General features: G+C 34.2%; 1 protein-coding gene across 1 annotated transcript in view; it reads right to left on the reverse strand.

Annotated features, from left to right (window-relative positions):
* LOC148953088 (uncharacterized) overlaps nucleotides 1-2011 on the reverse strand; it is a 106822-nt gene extending 104811 nt beyond the window's left edge. Inside the window, exon 1 of the mRNA XM_089088293.1 lies at nucleotides 1915-2011. Coding sequence (XP_088944419.1) covers nucleotides 1915-1936 — 22 coding nt within the window. The 5' untranslated portion in view covers nucleotides 1937-2011. The remainder of the gene's footprint in view (nucleotides 1-1914) is intronic.
* Nucleotides 2012-17399: the final 15388 nt, after the last annotated feature.

Below are 17399 nucleotides of genomic sequence, written 5' to 3' on the forward strand. Positions count from 1 at the left end.
AAGAAATTTAAAGTTCAATTCTAAATTTTTCAGTGGAAGATAGAAAAAGTAATACCATACTTGTGAATATTTTCACGGAAGATAAAAAGTTCTAGTTCAATTTAAAATTTTCTCAACGAAGTCAAGGAAAGTTCAAGTTCTCTTCTGAATTTTCTCAATGGAAAAGAAATTAGTCATTGATCATTTCTATTTTTCCAAATAATATAAAAATTTTCCACTTTAGTTCAGATCTGTCTCGAAGAGATGAAAAATTTTAAATACTGTTCCAAATTTTTCACAGAAGATAAGAAAGTTCAAGTTCTCTTCGGAATTTTACCAAAGAACACAATTCAATTCTAATTTCTCCAGAGAAAACAAAATCTTCCACTTCAGTTCTTTATTTCACAAAGACATAAAGAAATTTAAATTTCAATTCTAAATTTTTCGTTGGAAGATAGAAAAAATAATACCATACTTGTGAATATTTTCACGGAAGATAAAAAGTCCTAGTTCAATTTAAAATTTTCTCAACGAAGTGAAGAAAAGTTCAAGTTCTCTACTGAATTTTACCAAAGAACACAATTCAATTCTAATTTCTCCAGAGAAAATAAAAATCTTCCACTTAAATTCTTTATTTCACAAAGACATAAAGAAATTTAAAGTTCAATTCTAAATTTTTCGTTGGAAGATAGAAAAAGTAATACCATACTTGTGAATATTTTCACGGAAGATAAAAAGTTCTAGTTCAATTTAAAATTTTCTCAACGAAGTGAAGAAAAGTTCAAGTTCTCTACTGAATTTTACCAAAGAACACAATTCAATTCTAATTTCTCCAGAGAAAACAAAAATCTTCCACTTAAGTTCTTTTTTTCTCAAAGACATAAAGAAATTTAGAGTTCAATTCTAAATTTTTCGGTGGAAGATAGAAAAAGTAATAGCATACTTGTGAATATTTTCCCGGGAGATAAAAAGTTCCAGTTCATTTTAAAATTTTCTCAACGAAGTGAAGAAAAGTTCAAGTTCTCTTCTGAATTTTACCAAAGAACACAATTTAATTCTAATTTCACCAGAGAAAATAAAAATCTTCCACTTCAGTTCTTTATTTCATAAAGACATAAAGAAATTTAAAGTTCAATTCTAAATTTTTTCGGTGGAAGATAGAAAAAGTAATACCATACTTGTGAATATTTTCCCGGAAGATAAAAAGTTCTAGTTCAATTTAAAATTTTCTCAACGAAGTGAATAAAAGTTCAAGTTCTCTTCTGAACTTTACTAAAGAACACACTTCAATTCTAATTTCTCCAGAGAAAATAAAAATCTTCCACTTCAGTTTTAAGTTCCCCAAAGAAATAAAGAAATTTAAAGTTCTATTCTAAATTTTTAAATGGAAGATAGAAAAAGTAATACTATGATTGTGATTATTTTCCATGAAGATCAAAAGTTTCACTTTATTTATAATTTTTCTTAAATTCAGTTCTGATTTTTCTCAGAGATGAAAAATTTAAAGTTCTGTTCCAAATTTTTCATAGAAGATAGAAAAAGTTATATATTGATTGTGAATATTCGACATGAAGATAAGGAGCTCCACTTTAATTCTGAGTTTTCTCGAAGAAGTGCAAAATGTTCAAGTTCTCTTCTGAATTTTCTTAAAGAAGAGAAAAAAGTTAGCTCAATTCTGAATTTTACCAATGAAAATGAAAAAACCTTCCACTTCAGTTCTTAATTTCTCAAAGATATAAAAAATTTAAAGTTCAGTTCTAAATTTGACTGTAGAAGATAGGAAAAGTTATACTATGATTGTGATTATTTTCCAGTTCAGATAAAAAGTTTCACTTTAATTCTAATTTTCTTAAATTCAGTTCCGATTTTTTGCAAAGAGATGAAAAATTTAAAGTTCTGTTCCAACTTTTTCATAGAAGATAGAAAAAGTATTACATTGATTGTGAATATTCGACATGAAGATAAGGAGCACCACTTTAATTCTGAGTTTTCTCGAAGAAGTGCAAAATGTTCAAGTTCTCTTCTGAATATTCCTAAAGAAGAGAAAAAAGTTAGCTCAATTCTGAATTTTACCAATGAAAATGGAAAAAGCTTCCACTTCAGTTCTTAATTTCTAAAAGTCATAAAAAATTTATAGTTCAGTTCTAAATTTTTCCGTAGAAGATAGGAAAATTTATACTATGATTATGATTATTTTCCAGTGAAGATAAAAAGTTTCACTTTAATTCTAAATTTTCTTAAATAGAGTTCCGATTTTTCTCAAAGAGATGAAAAAATTTAAAGTTCTGTTCCAAGATTTTCATAGAAGATAGAAAAAGTTATACATTGATCGTGAATATTCACCATGAAGATAAAAATTTCCACTTTAATTCTAAATTTTCTCAATGAAGTGCAAAATGTTCAAGTTCTCTTCTGAATTTTCCAAGAAGAGAAAAAATTTCCACATCAGTTCTGGTTTTTTCTCAAAGAGATGAAAAATTTAAAATTCTATTCTAATTTTAAATTAAATTTTAGCTCCTTTGTCTTATGGATTTACCCCTCAAATTTTTAAATTAGAAAATGAGTGACTCGTTCTATTATTAAAGACAATCGTTCAAACTCGTTCATCTAACCTCCAAAACAATAGGTTAGGTTAGGTATAAATAAATATTAATAAATGAATAGAAAAATTTCTACAAGTTCAAGTTAGGTTAGGTTAACTTATCATGAGCACTCATGATAAGTTAACCTAACCTTTTCCGGCGAGTATGGTTAGGTTAGGTTAGGCTAGATTAAATTAGGTTAGGTTAAGTTAGGTTAGGTTAGCCTACGTACGCTTCACTTAGGTTAGCTTAGGTTAGGTGAGAGACAGGCAAAAAGTTAGGTGTATGATTAGGTTAGGTTAGGTTAGATTAAGTTAGGTTAGGTTAAGTTAGGTTAGGCTAGGTTAGCGTACTTACGCGCGCGTACGTAGGCTAACCTAGCCTAACCTAACTCAACTTATAATTTTTCTCTTTGAGAAAAATTATATATAAAGTGAAACTTTTGATCTTCATGGAAAATAATCACATTCATAGTATATTACTTTTTGTATCTTCCGTCTAAATATTTAGAATAGAACTTTAAATTTCTTTATTACTTTGGGGAATTTAAAACTGAATTGGAATATTTTTATTTTCTCTTGAGAAATTAGAATTGAAGTGTGTTCTTTGGTAAAGTTCAGAAGAGAACTTGAACTTTTCTTCACTTCGTTGAGAAAATTTTAAATTGAACTAGAACTTTTTATCATCCGGGAAAATATTTACAAGTATGGTATTACTTTTTCTATCTTCCACCGAAAAATTTAGAATTGAACTTTAAATTTCTTTATGTCTGTATGAAATAAAGAACTGAAGTGGAAGATTTTAATTTTCTCTGGTGAAATTAGAATTCAATTGTTCTTTGGTAAAATTCAGAAGAGAACTTGAACTTTTCTTCACTTCGTTGAGAAAATTTGAAAATGAACTGGAACTTGTTATCTCCCTGGAAAATTTTCACAAGTATGCTATTACTTTTTCTATCTTCCACTGAAAAATTTAGAATTGAACTTTAAATTTCTTTATGTCTTTGTGAAATAAAGAACTTAAGTGGAAGATTTTTATTTTCTCTGTAGAAATTAGAATTGAATTGTGTTCTTTGGTAAAATTCAGTAGAGAACTTGAACTTTCCTTAACTTCGTTGAGAAAATTTAAAATTGAACTAGAACTTTTTATCTTCTGGGAAAATATTCACAAGTATGATATTACTTTTTCTATCTTTCACCGAAAAATTTAGAATTGAACTTTAAATTTCTTTATGTCTTTGTGAAATAAAGAACTGAAGTGGAAGATTTTTGTTTTCTCTGGAGAAATTTGAATTGAATTGTGTTCTTTGGTAAAATTCAGTAGAGAACTTGAACTTTTCTTCACTTCGTTGAGAAATTTTTAAATTGAACTAGAACTTTTTATCTTCCGTGAAAATATTCAAAATTATGGTATTACTTTTTCTATCTTCCAACGAAAAATTTAGAATTGAACTTTAAATTTCTTTATGTCTTTGTGAAATAAATAATTTAAGTGGAAGATTTTTATTTTCTCTGGAGAAATTAGAATTGAATTGTTTTCTTTGGTAAAATTCAGTAGAGAACTTGAACTTTTCTTCACTTCGTTGAGAAAATTTTAAATTGAACTAAAACTTTTTATCTTTCGTGAAAATATTCACAAGTATGGTATTATTTTTTCTATCTTCCACCGAAAAATTTAGAATTGAACTTTAAATTTCTTTATTTCTTTGTGAAATAAAGAACTGAAGTGGAAGATTTTTGTTCTCTCTGGAGAAATTAGAACTCAATTTTGTTCTTTGGTAAAATTCAGAAGAAACCTTCAACTTTTTTATCTTCTGTGAAAAATTTGGAACAGTATTTAAAAATTTTCATCTCTTTGAGACATATCTGAACTAAAGTGGAAAATTTTTTATATTATTTTGAAAAATAGAAATGATCAATAACTAATTTCTTTTTCATTGAGAAAATTCAGAAGAGAACTTGAACTTTCCTTGACTTCGTTGAGAAAAATTAAAATTGAACTAGAAGTTTTTATCTTCCTGGAAAATATTCACAAGTATGATATTAATTTTTCTATCTTCCACCTAAAAATTAGAATTGAACTTTAAATTTATTTATGTCTTTGTGAAATAAAGAACTGAAGTGGAAGATTTTTGTATTCTCTGTAGAAATTAGAATTGAAGTTTGTTCTTTGTTAAAGTCAAGAAGAGAACTTGAACTTTTCTTCACTTCGTTGAGAAAATTTTAAAATGAACTAGAACTTTTTATCTCCTGGGAAAATATTCACAAGTATGGTATTACTTTTTCTATCTTCCACCGAAAAATTTAGAATTGAACTTTAAATTTCTTTATGTCTTTGTGAAATAAAGAACTGAAGTGGAAGATTTGTATTTTCTCTGGTGAAATTAGAATTGAATTGTGTTCTTTGGTAAAATTCGGAAGAGAAATTGAACTATCCTTCACTTCGTTGAGAAAATTTTAAATTGAATTGGTACTTTTTATCTTCCGGGAAAATGTTCACAAGTATGGTATTACTTTTTCTATATTCCACCGAAAAATTTAGAATTGAACTTTAAATTTCTTTATGTCTTTGTGAAATAAAGAACTTAAGTGGAAGATTTTTATTTTCTCTGGAGAAATTAGAATTTAATTATGTTCTTTGGTAAAATTCAGTAGAGAACTTGAACTTTTCTTCACTTCGTTGAGAAAATTTTAAATTGAACTAGAACTTTTTATCTTCCGTGAAAATATTCACAGGTATGGTATTACTTTTTCTATCATCGACCGAAAAATTTAGAATTAAACTTTAAATTTCTTTATGTCTTTGTGAAATAAAGAACTGAAGTGGGAGATTTTTGTTTTCTCTGGAGAAATTAGAATTGAATTGTGTTCTTTGGTAAAATTCAGAAGTGAACTTGAACTTTTCTATCTTCTATGAAAAATTTGGAACAGTATTTTAAATTTTTTCATCCCTTTGAGAAAAATCTGAACTGAAGTGGAAAATTTTTATATTATTTGGAAAAATAGAATTGAATAAAAACTAGTTTCTTTTTCATTGAGAAAATTCAGAAGAGAACTTGAACTTTTCTTCACTTCAATGAGAAAATTTAAAATTGAAATAGAACTGCTTATCTTTAGAGAAAATATTCACAGCTATGATATAGCTTTTTCTATCTACTATGGAAAAATTAAGAATTTGTAAAATTGGTTTAAGAAGCATATTAAGAAAAGAACTTGTTCTGAAAAGATATAATAAAACCTTTTGAAAAGTATTGCTTGATCTTGGGGTGTGCAAAAAGTCGTAAAGTAAAGTTGTGGTGAAAAAGATGACTACTTCAACTTGTAAAATTGGTTTATGAAGGACATTAAGAAAAAAACTTATTCTGAAAAGATATAATAAAATCTTTTAGAAAGTATTGCTTGATGTTTGGGTGTGCAAAGAATTCGTAAAGTAAAGTTGTGGGGAAAAGATAAGTACTTCAACTTGTAAAATGGGTTTAGGAAAAAAATTACGTAAAGAACTTGTTCTGAAAAGATATAATAAAGTCTTTTGAAAAGTATTGGTTGATGTTGGGGTATTAGAAAAGCCTTATAGTAGTAAAGTTGTGGGTGAAAAGATGTGTACTTCAACTTGTAAAATTGGTTTAGGAAGGACATTACGTAAAGAACTTGTTTTGAAAAGACAAAATAAAGTCTTTGAAAAGTACTGCTTGGTGTTGGGGCATTCAAAAAGCTGTAAAGTAAAGTTGTGGTTGAAAAACATGGGTACTTCAACTTGTAAAATGGGTTTAGGAATGATATTAAGAAAATAACTTGTTCTGAAATGCCATTTGAAAAGTATTGCTTGGTGTTGGGGCATTCAAAAAGTTGTAAAGTAAAGTTGTGGGTGAAAAGGATGGGTACTTTAACTTGTAAAATGGGTTTAGGAAGGTTATTAAGAAAATAACTTGTTCTTAAATGCCATTTGAAAATTATTGCTTGGTGTTGCGGCATTCAAAAATGCAGCATAGTAAAGTTGTGGGTAAAAAAGATTGATACTTCAATTTTCAAATTGGGCCAATAAAGGATAATAGGAAACTAAATTGTCGTGAAACGCCCTTGGAAAAGTATCCCTTGGTGTTGGGACATTCATAAAGCAGTACAGTAAAAATTTTTCTGGAATGGATGGGTACTTCAATTTGTAAAATGAGTTTAGGGGGAACATTAAGAAAAGAACTTATTGTGAAAAGCATTGAAAAACATTGCTTGGTGTTGGGGCACTTAAAAAGCAGTAAAGTAAAGTTGTGGGTGAAAAGGATGGGTACTTCAACTTGTAAAATGGGTTTAGGATGGACATTATGAAAAGAACTTGCTCTGAAATGCCATTTGAAAAGTATTGCTTGGTGTTGGGGCACTCAAAAAGCTGTAAAGTAAATTTGTGGGTGAAAAGGATGGGTACTTCAACTTGTAAAATGGGTTTAAGAATGACATTAAGAAAATAACTTGTTCTGAAATGCCCTTTGAAAAGTATTGCTTGGTGTTGGAGCATTCAAAAAGGCAGTATAGTAAAGTTGTGGGTGAAAAGGATGGGTACTTCAACTTGTAAAATGGTTTAGAAAGGACATTAAGAAAAGAAATTGTTCTGAAATGCCTTTTTAAAAGTATTGCTTGGTGTTGGAGCATTCAAAAAAGGTGTAAAGTAAAGTTGTGGGTGAAAAGGATGGGTACTTCAACTTGTAAAATGGGTTTAGGAATGACATTAAGAAGATAACTGGTTCTGAAATGTCTTTGAAAAGTATTGCTTGGTGTTGGAGCATTCAAAAAGCTGTAAAGTAAAGTTGTGGGTGAAAAGGATGGGTACTTCAACTTGTAAAAGGGGTTTACGAAGGACTTTAAGAAAAGAACTTGTTGTGAAATACTTTTTGAAAAGTTTTGCTTGGTGTTGGGCATTCAAAAAGCTTTAAAGTAAAGTTGTGTGTGAAAAGGATGGGTACTTCAACTTGTAAAATGGGTTTAGGAAGGACATTATGAAAAGAAATTGTTCTGAAATGCCCTTTTAAAAGTATTGCTTGGTGTTGGAGCATTCAAAAAAGCCGTAAAGTAAAGCTGTGTGTAAAATGTATGGTTACTTTAATTTGTAAAATGGGTTTATGAATGGTATTAAGAAAAGAACTGGTTCTGAAATGCCCTTGAAAAGTATTGTTTGATGTTGGAGTATTCAAAAAGCTGTATGGTAAAGCGTGTGAAAAGGATGGATACTTCAACCTCTAAAATGGGTTTAGGATGGACATTAAGAAAATAACTTGTTAGAAAAGATATAATAAAGCCATAAAAAAGTATTAAAAAATGTGGGCTCGGGGGCCATTGGGGCCCGGGGGGCCCTTTGGGGTTGGGGGGGGGGTTCCTTTGGGTTTGGGGTAGGAGGATCGGGGCCCTTTGGGGTTGGGGTATGGGGATCGGAGCCTTTTGGGATTGGTGTAGGGGGGTCGGGGCCCTTTGGGGTTGGGGTATGGAGATCGGGGCCCTTTGGGGTTGGGGTAGAGGACCTCACAACACAGTTCAAATAGAACTTGTGTATTATAACGACCACAGAGTTTCACCCTCAAATCCTCTTCTAAAACCTCTTCTAAAATCATCTTTTAAAATGTCTAACTGTTTCGCCGAAATAATTCCCTAAAATGTCTAAAACGGTTTCGCCCAAATAACCCCTAAACGTAATTTCTGCGTGTTCCTATTGTTTTTGGCATCCCTGCGCTATCACATTTGAAATTTCTAGGAAATCCTTTCCCGCGTTAATCTCTTCATCTCATAAATGTTCCTAGCTACACTATTATGGTTTCGTTAGGATATCAATTTATCTCTCCGACTTAAAGATCAGTGAAGCCGTATTTAAAAATAGAATTTCTATCTCTTTAGAGTCCCGCACAATTCCAAGATAACAAGTGATGTCATTTCTAATTCCTGTCACTAAAGATCAATGACGCCCTATTTAAAAATAGAACATTAATTTTTCTCTCTGACCTATAGAGCGTTTATCCCTCAGACCTAAGATCATAGAAGCCATACTTGTTTCTTTATTCCCCTTTTCGTAAATCAAGAATCCACCTAGCGATTATGTAAATCAAGTTCTCAGAAATTATCTCCCCTTTCGTGAATCAATAATTCCCCTCAATTATGTAAATTAATTTCATCGAAACCATGAAAATACATCAAAGTGAGAAAAATTATGTTTTTTCATTTTCACTGACAAAAACCATAAAAACATCCATAAATTGACCAAAACACATAACCATCCATGAAACATCCATCAAAGTGAGAAAAATCATGTTTTTCCATTCTCACTGACAAAAACCATAAAACAGACATAAATTGCTATTGACATCCATTAATGTGAGAAAATTCCTGTTTTTCCATTCTCACTGACAAATACCATAAAACAGACATGAATTGCTGTTGACATCCATTAAAAACATCAAACAAATTGGCAAACACACATAACCCTCCAAGAAACATCCATAAAAGTGAGAAAATTCCCGTTTTTTCAAGTGAGAAAAATCCTATTTTTTCATTCTCAGTGAGAAAACCATAAACCACGTGGTTCGTACGGCCCCTCCGCGCCCTTTTTCCTCAAACCCGTCCGATAAGAATTTTGAGATATACATTTTTGTAAAATAGTTCAAAGACCAAATAAGAAAAACTCTGGGGTCGACACAGCCCCCATGCCCGAGGGCAGGCGATGTAAGTTATGCCCTGGGGGTATATATGGTTCTTATCGAAGGGATTCTCGTAAAAACTTCAGGGAGGGCTCATTTGACTGGAAATTGAAAGTTCTACTTCAGTTTTTGAAGGTCAAAAGAGATTGGACGTCAACTAGCCCCCCCCCCCTTCGACGCCTCTTTTTCAACAAATGCATTCAATAAAAATTTTGAGATAGCCATTAAGTTGAAAATATTCAAAAGTCAGATGACAAAAACTCAGGTGTCGACGCAACCCCCCAGGGCCCGCGGGCAGGCGTTATAAGTTATGCGCTGGGGCATATATGGTTCTTATGAAAGGGATGCTCGTATAAAGTTCAAATAGGGCTATTTTGACTGGAAATTGAAAGTTCGAGCTCACTTTTTAATAGTCAAAAGGGATACGAAGGCAACTAGATCCCCCCAGGCCTTCTTTTTCCAATCCCATCTGACGAAAATTTTGAAATTAAGGCTCTGTTAACAATAGTTCAAAGTTCATATAAGAAAAACTCCGATGTCAATACAACCCCCCAGAGCCCGCGGGAAGGTGTTGTAAGTTATGCCCTAAAGGCATGTATGGTTCTTATGAAATGGTTGCTCGTATAAACTGTATAGAGGGTTCATTTGATTGGAAACTGAAAGTTCTAGTTCACTTTTTAGCAGTCAAGAGATTTAAGGGGAACTAGCCCCCCACGCCTTTTTCTCCCAACCCATCCGCTACAAATTTTTAGATAGCCAGTTTTATAAAAATTGTTCAAAAATTATATAACAAAAACTCTGGTTTTTTTTTACAAAACCCCCCAGGGTCGGGGGGGGGGGTAGGCCTTGTAGGTGTTGTCCTGGGGGCGTATATGGTCCTTATAAAAGGGATGCTCGTATAAACTGCAGAGAGGGCTCATTTGATTGGAAATTGTAAGCTCTAGCCCACTTTTTAAGACTCAAAAGATATCCCAGGGCAAGTAGCAACCCCCCCCCCACACACACCCTGTTTTCCCAAAGCCCATCCGATATTTTTTTCAAAATGGCTATTTCATTAAAAATAGTTCAAAGGTCAGATAAAACAAATCCTGTGTCGACGCAACCCCCCAGAGCCCGGAGGCAGGCGTTGTAAGTAATGCTTTGGAAGAATATATAGTTTTTATGGAAAGGATGCTCGTATAAACTTTTGAGAGGGCTCATTTGATTGGAAATTGAAAGTGTTTGTTCATTTTTTAAGAGTCGAAAGAGATCGGAGTGCAACTAGCCCCCCCCCCCTCCGGCACGCCCTAATTGCATCAGATGAAAAATTTTGAGATAAATATTTTGTTAAAAATAGTTCAAAGTTCCGATAACAAAAACTCCGGTGTCAACACAGCCCCCAGGGCTCGGGGATAGCCGTTGTAAGTTATGCCCTGGGGGCATTTATGGCTTTTATGGAAGGGATGCTCGTATAAAATTCATGGAGGGCTCATTTGATTGGAAATTGAAAATTGTAATTCACCCCCAAACCTCCCACCAAATTCCATTTTTTTTTCCCAGAGGCACTTTATATAGAAGGAATCATCGTATAAACTTCAAAGGGGGCTCATTCGATTGGAAATCAAGAGTTCTAGTGCCCTTTTAAGAGTGAAAAGTGATCAGACGGCAACTAACCCCCCCCCCCCCCAGCCCTTTTTACCCAAATTCATCTGATAAAAAATTTGAGGTAGCCATTTTATTAAAAATAGTTCAATGATCATATAACAAAAACTACTTTACTTATGGCCATTTCGTTCAAGCTCGTTCAAAGGCCAGATAAGAAAAACTCCTCTGTCGACACAACTCCCCAGGGACCGGGGAAGGCGTTGGAATTATTTATCTGGGGGAATATATGGTTCTTATGGAGGGTATGCTCGTATAAAATTCGGGATTCCAATCAAATGAGAGAGCTGATTTGATTGGAAATTGAAAGCTCTAGTCTACTTTTAAAGAGTCAAAAGATATCGGAGGGCAACGCTCCTCCCCCTCCATGCCCGTCTTTCCTCAAACCCATCCGATAAGAACCTTGAGATAGCCATTTTTTAAATAGTTCAAACATCATATAGCGAAAACTTCGGGGTCGACAAAACCCCCCAGAGCCTTTAGGCAGACGTTTTAAGTAATGCTCTGGGGGCATTTATAGTTCTTATGGAAGGGATGCTCGTATAAACTTCGGAGAGGGCTCATACGATTGGAAATTTAAAGTTCTCGTTCACTGTTTAAGAATCAAAAGAAATCGGAGGAAAACTCCCCCCCCCCCTCCACGCCTTATTTTATTCAAACCCATCCGATAAGAACTTTGGGGAAAGGCTGATCGCTTTCCAGTTTGATTGTTATCGGAGACTCTATTCGATTGCACAATATAACTTTGTGGATGTATGTAAAAACGATCAGAATTAATAATTTTGTCATAAATGGGACTTAGAAAAATTTCTCCAGTGTTTCTATTGAGAGCTACCTTTTGGTGAATGAAGCTTACCTTTTTCAGGGAGGCAGTTGAAATAAAAAAGCACATTCACCAAAAGGTAGCTCTCAATAGAGACACTGGAGAAATTTTTCTAAGTCCCATTTATGACAAAATTATTAATTCTGATCGTTTTTACATACATCCACAAAGTTATATTGTGCAATCGAATAGAGTCTCCGATAACAATCAAACTGGAAAGCGATCAGCCTTTAAAAGTGCTTTACGCAAAATGAAATTATGAAATGCCATTTAGACTTGTGTTTTTTATTCAGTTACCCTTTCACCGTTACTAGGAAAGGGTCGTCCAATTTTAGGTTGGTGTTTTTATTTTAAGGTTTGGTTTTTTATACTTTTATCAGTTTTATTCTGCACTGAGGATGGTCAAGCGGAGGTCTTGACCGAAATATTTGCATAATTTTTCAATTTTTTCACTGGCTGTTAATTGTCCTCGTTTTCTTCCTTTCTTCGAGGTTTTTTGTTTATCATGATTAGCCAGTGTGGTCTCAGAAATTATTTATGATTGTTTATTTAATTTCTGTTCGTTTTGGGTTTCATTTATTCTTTAATAGTAATTTCTGGTTGTTGTGAGTTTGAATTTTAACAGGTATTTGTATCTGCTGATATTAAGTTTAAAATGGCCTTTACATTTCTTTGAAAAAGTCCTTTTTCGAAAATTTTTATTAATTAATATTTATTCATTTTTGATTCCAAAAGGTTTCAAGTTTTTAAAAATTTCTTATTTCAATATCAAACTTTTTAAAAATCTAATGTTCATCAAAGTATCACAACTGGTATCAAAATAACAATATCAAAGTGAAAAAATGGGTTTGTGGCAACCTTGGAGTTTTTATTATCTGATGTTTGAACTATTTTTAACAAAATGGCTATCTCAAAATCTTTATCGGATGGGTTTGAGGAAAAAAGGGTGTGCGGAGGGGGCTAATTGGGCTTCGTTATTTTACTCTTTAAAAGTGAACTAGAACTTTTTATTTTCAATCAAACGAGCTCTCCCTGAAGTTTATACGAGCATCCCTTCTATAAGAACCATATATACCCCGGAGTATAACTTACAACGCCTGTCCCTGGGCCCTAGGGAGTTGCGTTGACCCTGGAGTTTTAATATCTGATGTTTGAACTATTTTAAACAAATTGGTCACCTCAAATTTTTATCGGATGGTTTATCCATCCAATAAACCCAAGGGCGTGGAGGGCAGTAGGGGCTAGTTGCCCTCTAATCTTTTTTTACACTGAGAAAATGAACTACAACTTTTAATTTCCATTTAAACAAGCCCTCTTGGAAGTTTATACAAGCATCCCTTTCATAAGAACCATATATGGCCCCGGGACATAGCTTACAATGCCTGCCCCCGGTCCCTGGGGGTTGTGTCGACACACGAGTTTTTTTTATCTGACCTTTGAAATATTTAAAAAAAATCTATTTGAAAATTTGTAGCGGATGGGTTTGGGGAAAAAAGATATGGAGGGCTAGGGGCCCCTCAGATATCTTTTAACTCTTAAAAACTGAACTATAACTTTCAATCTCCATTCAAATCAGCCCTCTCTGAAGTTTATACGAGCATACCTTCCATAAGAACCATATATGCCTCCAGGGCATAACTTGCAACGTCTGCTCCCGGACCCTGGGTGGTTGTGTCGACACCGGAGTCTTTTTTTATCTTACCTTTGAACTATTTTTAAAAAATGGCTATCTCAAAATTTTTATCAGATGTATTTTGGGGAGAAAGGGCACGGGGGGGGGGGGTGTTGCCCTCTGATCTCTTTTGACTCTTAAAAACTGAACTAGAACTTTCAATATCCAAACAAATGAGCCCTCTCTGAAGTTTATACGAGCGTCCCTTCAACAACAGCTATATATGCCGTCCAGGCATAACTTACAACGCCTACCCCGGGCCCTGAAGGATTGTGTCCACCCCCAGAGTTTTCGTTATATGATCTTTAAACCATTTTGAAAAATTGGCTCTCTCAAAGTTCTTATCAGATGGGCTTGAGGAAAATAGGGCGTGGAGAGGGGAGGGGGGGGCTAGTTGCCCACCAATCTCTCTTGACTCTTAAAAAGTGAACGAGAACTTTCAATTTCCAATCATATGAGCCCTCTCCAAGGTTTATACGAACATCCCTTCCATAAGAACTATCTATACCCCCAAAACATTACTTACAACGCCTGCCTCCGGGCCCTGGGGGTTGTGTCGACCCCGGAGTTTTCATTATATGATCTTTGAACTATTTTTAAAAAATAGGTATCTCAAAGTTCTTATCGGATGGGTTTGAATAAAAAAGAGCCTGGAGGGGGCAGTTGCCCACCGATATCTTTTGACTCTTTAAAAGTCAACTATAACTTTTAATTTCCGATCCAATGAGCCCTTTCCAAAGTTTATACGACCATACCTTCCATAAGAACTATATATACCCCCAGAGCAATATTTCCAACGCCTGCCCCAGAACCTGGGGGGGGGGGTTGAGTCGACACAGAAGTTTTTCTTATCTGACCTTTGAACTAATTTTATCGAAATGGCCATGCGTAAAGGAGTTTTTGTTGTATGAAATTTGAACTATTTTTAACAAAATGGTCACCTCAAATTTTTTATCGGATGTATTTGGGGAAATAAGGCTAGTTGCCGTTCGATCACTTTTGACTATTAAAAAGGGCACTAGAACTCTCAATGTACAATCCAATGAGCCCCTTTGAAGTTTGTACGACGACCCCTCCTATATAAGTTCCTCTGGAAAAAATAAATAAATGGAGTGTGGGGGGAGGCTAGCTGCTCTCCGATCACTTTTGACTCTTAAAAAGTGAATTACAACTTCAATTTCCAATCAAATGAGGCCTCTATGAAGTTTATACGAGCATCCCTTCCAAAAACCATATATGCCCTCAGGACATAACTTACAACGCCTACCCCCGGGCCCTGAAGGGGGGGGGCTGTTTCGACACCGGATTTTTTGTTATCTAAACTTTGAACTATTTTTAACACAATGTTTATCTCAAAAATTTTATCTGATGCAATTAGGGCGTGGAGCGGGGAAGGGGAAGGCTAGTTTCCCTCCGATCTCTTTTGACTCTTCAAAAGTGAACAAGAACTTTCAATTTGCAATCAAATGAGCCCTCTCTAAAGTTTATACGAGAATCCCTTCCATAAGAACTATATATACCACCAGAGAATTACTTACAACGCATACCTCTGGGCCCTGGGGGGTTGCGTCGACACAGGAGTTTTTCTTATCTGAACTTTGAACTATTTTAAATGAAACGGCCATTTTATAAATTTTATCGGCTCGGCTGGGGGGAAAAAGGGTGTGGGAGGGGGCTAGTTGCCCTCGGATATCTTTTGACTCTTAAAAGTGGACTAGAGCTTTCAATTTCCAATTAAATGAGCCCTCTCTGAAGCTTATACAAGCATCCCATTCATAAGAACCATATATGCCCCCAGGACAACAATTAGAACGCCTACCACCGGGCACTGGGGGGTGGTGTTGACACCAAAGTTTCGTTATCTAATTTTTGAATAATTTAAAAAAACTGGCTATCTCAAAATTTCTAGCGGATGGGTCTGGGGAAAAAGGGAGTGGGAGGGGGAAGACTAGTTGCCCTTAAATCTATTGACTCTTAAAAAGTGAACTAGAACTTTCAATTTCCAATCAAATGAGCCCTCTATGAAGTTCATAAGAGCATCCCTTTCATAAGAACCATAAATGCCTTTAGGGCATAGCTTAGAACGCCTTCCCCTGGGCCCTGGGGGGTTGTATTGACACCAGAGTTTGTCTTATGTGACCTTTGAACTATTTTTAACACAATGTCTATCTCAAAGTTTTCATCAGATGGGTTTGGAAAACCCATGGGGGGCTAGTTGCCCTCGGATCTCTTTTGACTATTAAAAAGTGAGCTCGAACTTTCAACTTTCAATCAAATGAGCCCTCTCCGAAGTTTATACGAGCATCCCTTTCATAAGAACCATATATTCCTCAGGGCTTAAGTTACAACGCCTGCCCCCCGGCCCTGGGGGGGTAGTGTCGACACCTGAGTTTTATTATCTGATTTTTGAACAATTTTTATCTTAATGGCTATCTCAAAATTTTTATCGGATGCATTTTGGGGAAAAAGAGCATGGGAGGCTAGTTGCCCTCCAATTTCTTTTGACTCTCAAAACTGAACTAGAACTTTCAATTTCCAATCAAATGAGCCCTCTCTGAATTGTTTACGAGCATCCCTTCCATAAGAACCCAATATTCCCACAGGGCATAACTTACAACGCCTACCCTCGGGCCATGAGGTGCTGTGTCGACCCCGAAGTTTTTTTTATATGGTCTTTGAACTATTTAAAAAAAATAGCTATCTCAAAGATCTTACCGAACAGAAAATGAAAGTCAAACCGAACAGAAATTAAAATAAATAACAGAGTCAAACTCAGAACGAGCAGAAATAAATATGAGTTGGGTTCAAAACCCCTATGCATTCTAAAAGTCAGAAAATAATTTGTACTTTACGGAAAAAATTCTTTTAAATGTTTTCACTTTTATAACTTTAAGAAACCAAAATTTAATTAAGATTTTAAGGAATAAATATCAGCATACATATATTAAACTGACATTGCACATTAATTTGAATTATTTTTCAGTAGAGTAAAAATTATATTCTGGCTTTTAGAAAGCGTAGGGGTTTTTTAAACCCTACTCATATCAATTTCTGCTCATTTTAAGTTTGACTCTGTTATTTATTTGTGACAATTTTATGACAATTGTTTTTCACTAGGTAGTTTTTTTCAAAACGGGTTTTTTAACTTTTGGGCACTATGGGCTGTGGTTCGCTCTTTACTAGGTTGCAGCTACCTCTGCAACCATGACAAGTATAGGGATAGTACTCAAATAAATGTATTTGAAATACGTATTTAAATTCTTTCCATGTATTTCAAACACATATTTAAATAGATTTATAGTAGATTATTTGACATAAGTATTTAAAAACTTTTACCTGCATTTTAGATACAAGATACTTTGGAAAATAACGTCAAACACCATCTTGTCGTAACAAAACAAATTGCATTTGATCAATAGATGGCATTTCATCCTAGACCACTTTGGAAGGGATTTATGGTGATTTCGAAAAAAAAGCCTAAAAACCCCTCGAAAATGGCGTCAAATCAAAATGAAAAGCGTACCATTGGAATCACCATGGTCGAAAACCATACACAGATAAATTTAAGTCAGCCTCCTTGAAATCATGAAATCCCAATGAAATCATAGTATCATTAATAAAACCTAAAATATTTGACCTTTGAACTATGTTTAACAAAATGGCTATCTCAAAATTGTGATTGGATGACTTTGAGAGGAGGGTCCTTTAGGAAGGGGAGGGGGGCTAGTTGCCCTCCAATCGTTTCGGTCACTGAAAATGGGCACTAGAAAACAAATTTAATTTCCGTCTGAATGAGCTATTCTACGTCTCTCTACAATGTTCTGGTCACCCCCTAGCCCTGGTAGAAAAAACAAAAAAATCGGGAGACATTAGTGCTATATCAAGGAAAAAGTTATTTTCTTTGTTTTTCAAGGAGGGGGAAATTAATTTATCTGTAAATGGTTTTCGACCATGGTGATTCCAATGGTATACTTTTCATTTTGATCTGACGCCTTTTTTGAAGGCTTTCAGGCTTTTTTTCGAAATCATCAT

This window comes from Artemia sp. Qi Xiang Cuo, chromosome 4 (genome assembly GCF_049724085.1).
Source record: "Artemia sp. Qi Xiang Cuo chromosome 4, ASM4972408v1, whole genome shotgun sequence".
In the NCBI taxonomy this organism is placed as follows: Eukaryota; Metazoa; Arthropoda; class Branchiopoda; order Anostraca; family Artemiidae; genus Artemia; species Artemia sp. Qi Xiang Cuo.